The sequence below is a fragment of the Diuraphis noxia genome, unplaced genomic scaffold (genome assembly GCF_037042655.1).
Source record: "Diuraphis noxia isolate RWA-SAM2 unplaced genomic scaffold, SU_Dnox_SAM2 contig0001, whole genome shotgun sequence".
NCBI classification, from domain to species: Eukaryota; Metazoa; Arthropoda; class Insecta; order Hemiptera; family Aphididae; genus Diuraphis; species Diuraphis noxia.
Genome location: NW_028301711.1, coordinates 40,515,062 through 40,528,531, shown reverse-complemented (window position 1 = coordinate 40,528,531; position 13,470 = coordinate 40,515,062). Strand labels below are relative to the sequence as shown.

At 29.6% G+C, this 13,470-nt stretch overlaps 1 protein-coding gene across 1 annotated transcript; it reads right to left on the bottom strand.

Annotated features, from left to right (window-relative positions):
- Positions 1-2,607: 2,607 nt before the first annotated feature.
- LOC107171737 (tubulin beta-1 chain-like) lies at positions 2,608-13,341 on the bottom strand. The gene is made up of 5 exons (XM_089215146.1): positions 13,285-13,341; positions 12,484-12,592; positions 12,166-12,361; positions 9,434-9,593; positions 2,608-3,396 (listed from the first exon to the last, which is right to left on the bottom strand). The coding sequence occupies exons 1-5, from the start codon at positions 13,339-13,341 to the stop codon at positions 2,608-2,610; spliced, it is 1,311 nt and encodes a 436-aa protein (XP_089071272.1).
- Positions 13,342-13,470: the final 129 nt, after the last annotated feature.

Sequence of the window (13,470 nt, the reverse complement as noted above, 5' to 3'; positions counted from 1 at the left end):
ATAATGTAATAGAAAAATGATCTGTGAAGAATGTTTGACCCAGGTGGCATCCGCGTAAGACTTCACTCTGGAATGAGGGTGTGACTTCGGAATTTTGGCTGTAGGTGCTTTTCAATGGCTTTATTTTTATTTTGAACTATCTTGAAAACTGGACAGTCCCTGAAGTTAGAAGTGTTGTTCTTGAAGAAAAGTGCACACTTGTATGAATTATTCCGGTCTTTTGGAAATGTCAGTAATTCAGGTAGAAAGTTGTAAGCTTCTGATGACGTTCCTGTAAGAGAATTGAAAGCGACATGAAAAGTATGAAAATTGATGTCAGTTTCATTTAAGTGAAGTAATATTTTCTCTTTTCTCGGCTGAGAAATTTGGAAGCACAATTTTAAACTTAGACTCAAAGTGAAACATTGGAACTGAGTAAAGATTTGTGTGTTTCCAAAACATTAAAATTTTCAGATTTGAGATATAGTTTAGATTCATTATCATCTCAAATAATTAGTCAACTAAGAAAAAAACACTATTTTACGTTAAAAAAATCAATGATCTTATAGAATGAGTTCTTTTCCTTGAAAAAAATTCTAATATTATTAATCGAACTTTATCTCCGTCTCATTTTGATCAACTTTTGCAGTTTTTACAAGAATTATTGGAACAAGATGGGTTTTTTTTATGTGATCATTCATGGACTGCCCAAACCTCCCACCACTCAGGAAAATGTTATAGAATTTCTTATAACAAAATACTTATTCAAGAGCTACGTTGGATTTATGCTGAGCTTAAGGATTCCAATTACAAAGATGAGCAAAATATAAAAAATTTAAAAAATAAATTTAATAACATAATTAATTTTCCATAATTTTCAGTTTCATATTAGTTAATTTTTATTCTTATATTAGTCCCATAGAAATACATTAGTTTTGTAAAAAAACATACCAACGTGTATTTACTATCGGCGTAGATACTCGTCGGCATTTTTTCCGTCGGCGTAGATACTAATCGGCGTAGATGCCGTCGGCGTTGATACCGTCGGCGTAAAGACATGGAACCGATAAAACGATTACACTGCTTTTATTAATGAGTTAGGTATTTAGACCTTTTCTGTACACCATTACATTTTCAAAATATGTTGACCCTTTTTAAACTTATTTATAGGCAAATGATTAACATTTATGATTTTTACTGCCTTTTTTAAATTGTTGTCGCTGAAAATTGTTTTGCTCAGTCAAAAATCTTTAAAATTGATTCAAGATTACTCATAAGTCATAAGTATTTATTAGTGGAAATAAAAAAAAAGTTGAGTGGTAACCCACAATGCTTTTTTATGATTATCTGAAGTTAGAACTTAATAAAATAAAATTATAAAATTATAAAATTATAAAATTCATAAAATTCACAAAAATTTTGAATTTTTTGTAGTTAAATATGTATAATATAATGTTCAATTTTTATATCTTAGGCTTTAACATTAAAATCAAAAATGTTTATAAATTGTTGGTACTGCAACCAATCTAACCTCTTCTAACCAAAAAAAATCTAATAGGAAAAATTTATTTTATAGGTATTTTAACTTTGAAATTTAAATTTGGATGAAATTAAATACCTATTTAAATGAATAACAACTATTTTAGTAATTTTATAGCAATTTGAAAAATATTATTCGTTGGTAATAGTTATTTTACGAGTAGTTATAGTATTATATTTTATATTAAAATTAGAAATTAGAATATCTGGGTCACATAATGAAAAATAACAATAGATATGGATTGCTGCAACTTATACTTCAAGGAAAAATTGAAATCAAGAGAAGTCCTGGTAGACGAAGGATATCTGCTACAGAATATCCGGAAAGATCTCTGGGACTGGTTTAGTAAAACATTAATTGAATTATTTCGTTTATCGTTAGAAAGAGGAGCAATATTTAATATGATTTCCAACATCTGAAACGGATAGGAACTTCAAGAAGAATGATATTTTATAGATTGACAATTTTAAATAAAATTACTTCGCCAAAAATTAATTTAACCTATTATACTATTAATGTCATATATTTAAACAAGCTATAAGTATAGTAATTTATTAGTACGGTAGACCGATCATTTTCTCCCAGAATCGTTAATTGTATACCTAGATCGATTTTATATCAATAAATTTAAATTTAATACATCCATCACTCAGTGCGCCTATAATAGACACCTTAACATGTAAAACAGAGCTATATAGTCCCTGATTTTTATGTGCTTTTTATTTTTAAATAAACTAAAAATCTCAAGTATTTTTTATAAATATATAATTTTCTTAATATATTTCATTTAATTGAACTATCTAAGTTTTTAAAATAATCATAAAATTCACTATATACAATATACATATTCAGTTAATGCCCACCTTTTGTCGTAAAATTTCTGTTGCTTGCTAGTGTAATTTACGTGCTATGAGTATCAAAAATTATCATCCCCTAGTCTTGTTTTTGTATAGTATATATATATATATCTATATAGTTGTTACAGTAATTTAACGTTATAATTAATATTAATAATAACAACGTTAAAAATATTGCATAATATATTCCTTCAAGTATCGATTATAGCTTGTACAACAACATCGTAATGTTTATTCTTCATCCGACCCGTCGACGGTCGTCTCTTGGTACATCTGGTATTCAGAAATCAGATCATGCATGTCGGACTCGGCCTCAGTGAACTCCATCTCATCCATACCTTCGCCGGTGTACCAGTGTAAGAACGCCTTGCGCCTGAACATGGCGGTAAACTGCAAGGACACTCGTTTGAAAATCTCTTGGATAGCGGTGGTGTTGCCGACAAACGTGGCCGACATCTTGAGACCCTTAGGTGGTATGTCGCACACTGCCGTCTTGGTATTATTCGGTATCCACTCGACAAAGTGGCTGGAATTTTTTGTCTGCACGTTGAGCATTTGTTCATCCACTTCCTTCATGGACATGCGGCCGCGGAATATGCTGGCAGCAGTCAGGTACCTGCCGTTTCGAGGGTCACATGCAGCCATCATGTTCTTGGAGTCGAACATCTGCTGGACCAGTTGTGGGACGGACAGTGACCGGTACGGGAGTCCGCCGCGCGATGTAAGCGGTGCGAACCCGGTGATGAAGAAGTGCAGTCGCGGGAACGGTACCATGTTGACCGACAGCTTCCGGAGGTCGGTGTTCAGTTGCCCAGGGAACCGGAAACACGTGGTCACGCCACACATGACCGATGACACTAGGTGGTTCAGATCGCTGTACGTCGGTGTATTCAGCTTCAGAGTCCGGTAGCAAATGTCGTATAAAGCCTCGTTATCAATGCAATACGTCTGGTCAGTGTTCTCCATCAGCTGGTGCACGGACAGCGTCGTGTTGTACGGTTCTACGACGGTGTCAGACACCTATATTCGACGTGTCGATTAATATTCTTGTAATATCTCATTATTTAGGTTATATGATTACTTATTACTGGCATTACGGCTCAGAAATTATAAAAGCTAAAATGGACAAAATATTTACATAAAAAAAACTCTAAAATATGCAAACAAATAATTTGTAAAATATGATTATTGATATTGATATGAATATGATATTGGAAATTTCATAAATTTCATAAATTTTTTAAAATTGTATTAATTATTATATAGTAAATATAATGACTGTTGTATTGGTACTAAAATAAAAGTTGTATTATCGAATAATAGAAAAATCTTATTTGTGGAAAACTGGATGTCAGTTAGCTTTTATCGTAACCATGATTTTTTTGGGGGGATTGGGGAGTCCAATTTATTGCTAGTGATGGGGTATTGCCAGTAGGTACTTCCGGGAAAATTTGATATTTTGGAAAGAGGGAAGAGGGGATTATGCACTTATGCCCTTCTTAGCTTTGGAACTGTAGTTGTAGTTATCGAAATAAAAAAATATTATATGAAATATAAAATTTTGAATCATCCTCTCGTATAGAATAGATTTTTAGCTAGGTTTGCTATAAGAACATATAAAAAATGTTTAAAAATTCTAGAACTTCCGTGTCCTGTTTATAATTTATATGAACGAGAGTGGTATGACAACTGTTTCGCGTCGTGTTAAGTACATACAAGCTGCATGTAGGCACGCAGCATGTTGGGTAGGCAGAGAGTAGGCATACACGTGGACACTATATTCTAGGTATCATTGATGCTCGGAGCTAGATATGTTCTTAGTATAATATACAGCGTGTCCCGCGAGCATTTACCCATTGCGATATCTCACAAAATAATGGAGATATCAAAATTCTGGTTTTATAATAAGATTTACAGGGATAAGAACTAAAATTATTTCATTTTCAAATTTATTTTAATATTTTTATAAAAAATTTAAAAAATATATTTTTTTATTAAATTATTTCCAAAAAAATTTAAGATAGACATTTTGTAGTGTTTATTTTTCTGAAAATATTGACGTTTCAATATTTTATTTCCATTAATTTCCTGAATTTTGATACTTTTTCTAGTTTTGATGAAATAAAATATTGGTATACATTTATAACAAACTATAAGGAACACGGAGAGTATTCGGCCGGCCGAATGGGAATGCGCGTAGCGCGGCGGGTCACATGTTCGATAACATTATGGTGTTAAATAATTCTTAATTTTTCTCGAAACTAAAAAAAATATTAAAAATCAGGAAATTAATGAAAATAAAATTTTGAAACGTCAATATTTTCAGAAAAATAAACACTACAAAATGGCTATCTTAAATTTTTTTGCAAATAATTAAATATAAAAATATATTTTTTAACTTTTTTATCAAAACATTAAAATAAATTAAAATATGAAACAATTGTAGTTCTTATCCCTTTGAGTTTTATTACCAAACCAGAATTTCGACATCACCATTATTTTGAGAGATATCGCAATAGGTATATCTTCACGGGACACTCTGTATAAGACGATAATTTGATAAATATATTTTATAAAATTGCAGTCCATGTTGCTGTGCCGCATATCCGAATTATTTAGTTTTTGTTTTCAAAAAGTCAAAAAAAAGAAGAAATCAATTCTTAAATAATTTATTACTTTTGTGTTGAGTCATATTAAATTTTCAAGTTAACTTTTAATACCTGTTACAAAATGTTTTATAAAAACAAATATTGTTAGGGCCAAATGTATACTCCTACACTAGGTAATAATCTTTAGATACTGTAATCTCTTACATAGACATTTATTCCTTTAAAAAATATGGTAATATTACTGAAATTTACGATTTTGAAGATAAAAAGCTCAAAAATCTAAAAATTATCATAACTTTGAAATATTGAAGATTGCTTTGTATTTGATTTGTTAGAAAATATGCCATCTAACGATAAAGTCCAATAATATTGTGACTATTTATCTGAAAATTATATTTTTTATTTTTCATTATTTCCCCCGAAATTGTGGCCTTCTAATGATACTACTAATGCATGTGAATCATTTCATTCAAGATTTAATAGTAGTTTTTATCATAATCATCCAAATCTCCATTTATTCGTGAAAGTTTTGAAAGATGTACAAACAGAAATATACATTAAAATTAGAAGCAGTCGTACAATACAACGCGCACAGATAAATACAATTTCGAAATATCAATTTATACTAAATCAAAAAAATAAATATATACGAGGATAAATTTCACGGTTAGAGGTCATCTCCAAAGTATGCCATAAAAATAAATAAATTTAATTTTTGTTTTAAACGTAAATGATCATGATTATTGTTTTATTAACATATTTTGTATTATATTTTTCAAACATTTTTTGTTTTATGTGTTAATATATAATATATTGCAAGACAGATATTTCTTACAGCAACATGAGTGGTATTAATTTTTTGTAGAAGTTAACACTATCTTTTATAGAAATTGACACTATCTTTTGTAAGAGTTAACACTATCTTTTGTAAGAGATTACACTAAATTTTTTGGAGTTTACCATTCCCCATTGTTAGTTTTGGTCAGGCATCTAATTTTCATTTCTAAAAATTGGGGCCTGCGTGGGTTATTAATTTATTATATTAGTATTTAACAGACATAGGATTAGAATATTGTACTGGTGCATTATATTTGTGAATTTTTAAAAGTTTTGTATCAAAATTTACATAATGTTTGGGAAAACGATATTTTTAAAGCTATTACTTTAGGTACTCAATGTTAAGAAGTCTGCTACGTACTGTTTGTTTGAGTTAGGTAGGCACATACATACAAATATATAAAAATGGTAAATAAACCAACATATTAATGAAAACAATTTATTAACGTTTAACATAAATCAAATTAAATTGCCATATCATAATTTTTGTACTTAGAAATTATTCTAAAAATTGAATTAAGTGAACATGCAGTAATATTTTTTCTTCAATATTGTATTTTTCGATGTAGGCAATGACAAAATGGATTAAAATATAATACATGTATAAGATTAGTTTTGTTCATTGTATCATTTTTTCATTTTTATCAATCATATGAATAATTGTTTCATACAATTACCTACCAGACAGAATAAACACTCGATAAGAACTCGAAATTTGGTGAAAAATGTTTGGTATTACAGAATTAGGTATATCAAGAATTCGAACATAATTAAAAATTCTCTTTTGCTGCTGAAACTATGTGTTTTAGTGGAAATTTATGTTGATTGGTGAATTATTGCAGTTTTCACTATGAGAAAAAACAAATTGAACCAAGTTTCATAGATTTTATAAAAATCACGCAAAGTTAGAAATACCAAATAGATAACCACCAATTTCTTGCAAATTAATTTAATTTGTTCATAGTAATGATTATACATTGTTTATTTATATATGTAAATAAGTAATGTAGTCTATAAAATGCATTGATGATTCTTTTCTATCATGCATCACAAATTTTACTAGTACTTTCCAATAGTTGTAATAATTATAGATGTGCTTTCTAGATTGAACATTGTAAATCAATCAATTTATCAACTATTGACCCTAATATTCTAAATAGAAATCACAAATTGTGTTCACGTTATTTTGAAGATAAACCGTATATTATAAAGGTTGAAAAAACTAGATTGCCAAATGAAGCAAAATCAACAATGTTTAAAAGTAAGTTTTATGATAATAAATCTTAATTTGTATTTTAAAATAATTTATTGTTGATTTATGCGACATTATCGTTACATTAGACCAACCATCAAAATATGTTGATGTTTTATCTGAATGTTTTCATTATGTTAATTAATAAACAAAGTGACAGATTTCCTAAGAAATGTCAGTGGCCTCGGACTGGCCCCCTTGATTTTTATTTTTAAATATTATGGTGTGTAATATAATTGTCCCAAGTCGGTCAAATCTTAATTGTATATTATATGGTACTCCATAATGAGTGAGAGTGATTCTTTTATCAAACAACACTCATTATTTCAAAAACTATTGAATTTTTTCAAATTTTTTTTTTTCAAAATTTTGGAACCATCTTGTTCTAGAACTATATATTTTTTAAATATTTTCACCCTTATATTTATCAGGTTAACCATTATCAACTTTTGATTTTCAAATGACAACCTATACTTAAAATTTGATAAACTAAAAAGGCTATTTTTTTAATGAATTTTCACGTTTAAATTTTCATTTTTCGTCAATTCGTTTACAAGATATAGCCTCCCAAAGTTGGGTGGTTTTGGGTGGTGTTTGTGAGTTATAGGTGTATGTTAGGTGGTATTTACACACAAACACCATATAAGTGTTGTTTAATAAAAGAATCACCCTGTATTAAAGTTAGCGATCGTATAACAAAAATTAAATTCCGAAATTTTATAAATATTCGTCAATAATACAAGATAGACAATAAGACGTCTATTAATAAATTGAAATCTAGGAATGCCAAATACTGGTATCGAACGCACATTTGATAAACACAACTACAGACAATACTATACGAGTATATAATAGTGGACCAATACGGTAATCGTATAATAAAATAAATCTGCCTAACAAAATGATATGTCCCAATATAATATTATTATCTATCGAGTTAGAGACTTAGCACTAAGCAGCGAACCATAGAAATAGACTAGACGACTTGTCCTAATATAGTTTTTTAAGATGTATATTGTATACCTATATTAATAAATAATAAAAATATAATGTTTAACTAATACAGACAATACATTGCGAAATGTAGTAATATTTTTTATAGATATTGTCTGATAAGGAGAGGAGTGGAATTGGGTATAAAAACAGAAAGGGGCCAAAAAATATTGGCCCCCTTATAGAAAAATGTCTAGTTACGTGCCTGCACTACGTTTAACTTAGAATAAAGGTAGTCTTTATGTTCTATAATATAGTAAATGGCTTGACCCTGGTATATAGGCGTCTAATCTCTTTTTTGCTTATACACGGGAGGGCGACTGTATATCGGTCTTGTCAACTGTTTAGTCCAGTGATCGACTCATTCGAGTTAAGTAGTGTGCTTACGCAGAATAAATAATTATAACTTAAAGAGTTAATAAAGTATATATATATATATCATTATATTAATTTAAAGTGTGTATTCTTTTCTAAACAACCACCTAATAATTAATATATGAAACATCAATTGGTTTTCACCTACTACAGAGAACGGAATAACAAATTGTCGTCTTTTGGATATAACTGAAGACACAATATAAAATATAACGCAGCATCATTGTCCATAAACCGTGGTGCTCATAACAACATTTTGAAGACAAGATTTTTTTTTATTAATGCTTTACTACATAAAGTTTGTTAATTATTATCTTAAAAAAGTTTGAACGCGTTAATGTCAGGAATTACTGGTTTAAAAAAAATGTTTTTTTTTTTTTTTTTGTTGGATTGTCCATTTATCGAGGAAGGTTATAGGCTTTTTAGAAAGTTCACAGGTTAAGTCCCAACAGTTTTAACAAATCTATCTCCCATAAGAACCTATGTTATCTTAGAAAAGTGATTCCTCTAGTAATTTTGTAATTAACACTAAATGATAATAAAGTGCTGAACAGTATGAAAAAGTCCAACCAGAAAATACTTCGTGAGTTTGATTAATTATTATATTTTCCAAATAAATAAAATATTGGTAATTTTGGGGGTTGAACCCTATAGGTACACATTTCAACATTTGTATGCAACAACAAGTTTAGTATGAGTCATCACTTTATGTCACTTTGCAGTAGATCAAATATATTATATTGAACCTATCCTCTCCTCTTCCCCCTAAAACCACCATAAATTGTTACTTATTATTTATTAGTTTATTAGTTTTATTTCAAAAACATCTTTCGCTCACTTATATTATATATTATTAAAAAAATACTTCATATTAATATTATAGTTTACGTTTAAATAGTTTTTTTTATAAATTGTTGAACCCAAAAGTTGAATAGCTATTATGATGGCGTTCTACTGATAGATATTTTAACAGTTAGACATAAAATTATACCTTTGGCGATGGGACAATGCTGAACGTAGAAATCATGCGGTCCGGATACTCTTCACGGATTTTCGCTATCATAAGCGTGCCCATGCCGGCACCAGTACCACCTCCCAGCGAATGCGTCATTTGGAAACCTTGTAGACAATCGCAACCTTCTACTTCTTTCCTAAAACACAAAATATTTTTTCTTTATGTAATTTTTTTTAATGATTTAAAATGTATGCCTATATCGTAATGTATGGGAGACATGATGCTCAACTCTTTCATGCTATTAATTCATGGGTAATATAATTTTTTTCCAAATAACAAAATAATTTAGCCGTATAGGTAAGATGTGCACCTATACTATGTTTTGAATTTTTATATTTGATTATAGCATAACAAATTTATCCATCTATGTTTTATAAATTATTTTTAATTCTTCTTCTTAATTTTTTAAAATAATATCTATTCAAATAATCAAAAATTAAATTTTCAATTGATAATCTCAAATAAATATAGCATGTTTAAAAAGAAAAAAATGGCGTTATCAATTTAGCTGTAGTCAACTTGCACTAAAATGTACCCAAATTATATGTAACTTAATTTGTACCAAAATAAATGTATAATTGCAATTTATTTTAGAAATTTTATCTTAAAATATTTTACAAATAGGAATATTTTGCGTTATTGAAGTAAAACTTCTTTTTTGAGGTATGGATGGAGAAAAAAATCGTCATGAAAAATGAAACGCCAAGAAAGAATGAAACGTCACGAAAGAATGAAACGGTGTATGAATGCATGTGTATAATATATATCTGATGGTGCATCATTACTTGGCACCGGTAGGCATAAATTACCAATGATTTTAAGTGGGGACTTTAATGTTAGGTTTGACTCCGAAGACCCGGAAACATAAAAAATTTTCCTACGAGAAAAACTCCAGTTAACAATGAATAATGATCCAACGATTCATATGACAAAATCTGGCACCACAATAGATGCAATCTTTACTCGACATCTTCATGATGTTCAATCACAGAACTACATTTCCTATTTTAGTTACCATAAACCAATAATAACTGTTGTACCGATAGAACCACAAGATGGCAGAATGGAAATACAAGAAATGTCATTGTAAAATCTATTGCAGTTAATAAACGTACGTTTCTTTGTTTTTTTTTAAATTATTATTTTGATTGTTTTTTTCGTACTGACTTTTTTCACTCATTCCCCATCTCACTTATGATTTAACGGACCCAATACTTATGAAACAAGTTTTACTTCCCCAGAGTGTAACTCACACACTCTCATTTTTTAAAAATATTATAAAGGTTAAGCCAGTTTATTGGTCTGCTTTTAAAATCAGACTGTAGCAAATGCTCACCTTGCTTAAATGACGCTATTATTCTCAAGAAGTAAGAAATAGGAATTGTAATGTAATTTGCATCAAATTTTTCGGTAATACTTATTTCTTAACGTGTTACGTAAAAGTTTCAATAGTACAGTTATGGTAAAATATATTGAGATATTAAAATCCGAAGACATAGTACATTCCGTTTTAAATTTTGAGCAGGCTTTTAACTATTTATTTATATAGTTCTTCGGTACATCAGTATTGATTTTAAAGCTACTCCACTTTAAAATGAATGATTTTTTTTTTAATTATTAATAATAATACCCTCGGAAAAATGGGCCATTGTGTTTACAGTGCGAAAATTATAAATTATAGAAATTACAAAAAATTATAAAAATTATATATACATAATATTATATAAGTAACATTAAATGTTGGATATAAGATTGGTGACTGTGATGAATTGAATGATGTTGGTAATGGATTGAGGGGGATTGCATATAGTTTCTGATAGTGATTCGTGTTGGTTCAAAGTTGTAGCTTCTTTGGGTGGGTATAGTATCGTAGGTTCAGCATTCTGTGAGTATGTGGTTGATGGTGACTTGGACACCGCAGGTTGTGTACATTGGGGGTTGAATGAATTATTTTAAGTGAAAATATAATTTAAAACACTTAATAATTTAAAATTATTTGTACGAAATTCAGATTTTGATAAAAAATGTCTATTATAATCCTAATATTATAACTACTTAGATTGATTTATGTCTGTAAATAGATAAAAAAATCGCTTGATAATAATATTAATTTGTATAAAATATTGTATAACTTGCATAACGATTCTGTCAAGTCTTAAACCTTAACTCTTCCAACATAAAATTACTGGTGGAGTCCATTGTTTTAGCTATATATGAATATAATATATATATATATATATATATATATACCAATATATATTATATCTGTAATACATTGATAAGTATTTTTGATAAATAACATATTTTCATTTCAGAGCAAATTACTAATAGGTAGGTACCTTTCTGCTACCCCTAGTGATACAAATTAGGTTGGTACATATCTTTACTTTGATGAAAATTACAAATTTCCGCCGATTTTATCTATTTTCAGTGATGGGTGGGTGTAAAATTATTGTTCTTCGTAAGTGATTGGTCCGTATATTGAAACCCCCGTGAGCTTTCTTTATGAAACGTTAATAAGCCAGTTGTAAATTCTATTATAACGATGGGTACATTCATTATTATTTGTACGTCGTATAATAAACGGTGTTTGCGTCTATATTACTTATTCTAATGGAAATAATTTAAATTTTTAATAAAATAAATATAATTTATTTTCATTTCACCCCATTTAAACTATACATATTCATCATAATCCAATTGCATACCTGATTACATCAAAGACTGAATCCATCAATTCGGCGCCTTCGGAGTAATGGCCCTTTGCCCAGTTGTTTCCCGCGCCAGATTGCCCGAAAACAAAGTTATCTGGTCGGAATAAATTACCATATTTACCCGACCTCACCATGTCAATGCTACCAGGTTCTAAATCCACGAGTACCGCTCGGGGCACGTACTTTCCGGCTAAAAATTTCAAACATATGTCACACTGTTACAGGTATAACCACTTGGCTGGCATGATATCATTAAATACTAGGAATTGTCTGTATAGGTGATAATATTAGAATTCGTGTGTGCTGTCTTACCAAAGGCCTCGGTGTAAAACACATTGATTCGTTCCAACTGTAAATTGGAATCCCCTTTATATATTCCGGTTGAATCTATGCCGTGCTCGTCAGATATAACTTCCCAGAACTATATAATATATAATAAATGAGTCCATATAATAAAACGACATTAAATAACATTCTATTCCAAAAAAGTTAAGAAAAAAATCATGACGAAAGCGTATGTGCACTTGTGAAGTGTCGTTGACTGTCGTTAGTGCTCTGCCGACTTCTGACCAATCACAGAGGTCATACCATTTCGAGGCTACACAGCTTATTTATTTGGAATAGAGCGTAGTACATTGTGTACTTCCCCCAATCGCCTAAGAATTTCAAATTAATTTTCCAAAGCATTATCTGTAACGCGCCAATTTACTAAACATAGTTTACTTTTAAAATTTAAGTATAAAATGCATAAAGAAATCTTTATTTTTTTTTTTTATTTTTTTTTTCCTCATCCCCCAGAAAAATGTCTGATGATGCCTATATTGTGTGGAGTAATGATATAGCATCAAATAGACTTTCCACGGTGAGTGTCACAGCTTGTGTTCCGTAAATTACCTAGGAACTGCGCTGTGGTAACGTATTTGACAAGTTGTGAAACTCGGGCCAAAAAGATCGCTTAAGAGACCATCACTACACAATTGTGTTATACCAAGCCTAACCAAACCATGGCACGTTTATCCAATCAAGCCAACAGAACCCACGCGCCGAGCTGAACTGAGGGAAGCAATCTTTATATTATAATCAATAATAATTTTATTGTCCGACTATAATTACTTTAGCACCGATTTGATTGCCACATTGGCCAGCTTGTATATGACAGATTTCCCTCATGATTTTTATGTGTGATAAAATTTAAATTTAAAAATGAGTAAAATGTGTGACGAGTTACGCCGTTTTGGTGTAAAAGTATAAATTTACTTGTAATTTAGTAAGATAATTTAAAACATAATAATTTTTTTG

What these genes read in the sequence shown, in the direction of transcription:
- LOC107171737 (XM_089215146.1), bottom strand. Translation starts at nt 13,341, where the DNA reads ATGAGGGAAATCTGTCATATACAAGCTGGCCAATGTGGCAATCAAATC. An exon ending in GTTTTACACCGAGGCCTTTG is followed by an intron (nt 12,362 to 12,483) that starts GTAAGACAGCAC and finishes TGAAATTTTTAG; the next exon opens with CCGGAAAGTACGTGCCCCGA. An exon ending in GCATTGTCCCATCGCCAAAG is followed by an intron (nt 3,397 to 9,433) that starts GTATAATTTTAT and finishes CGTCGAATATAG; the next exon opens with GTGTCTGACACCGTCGTAGA.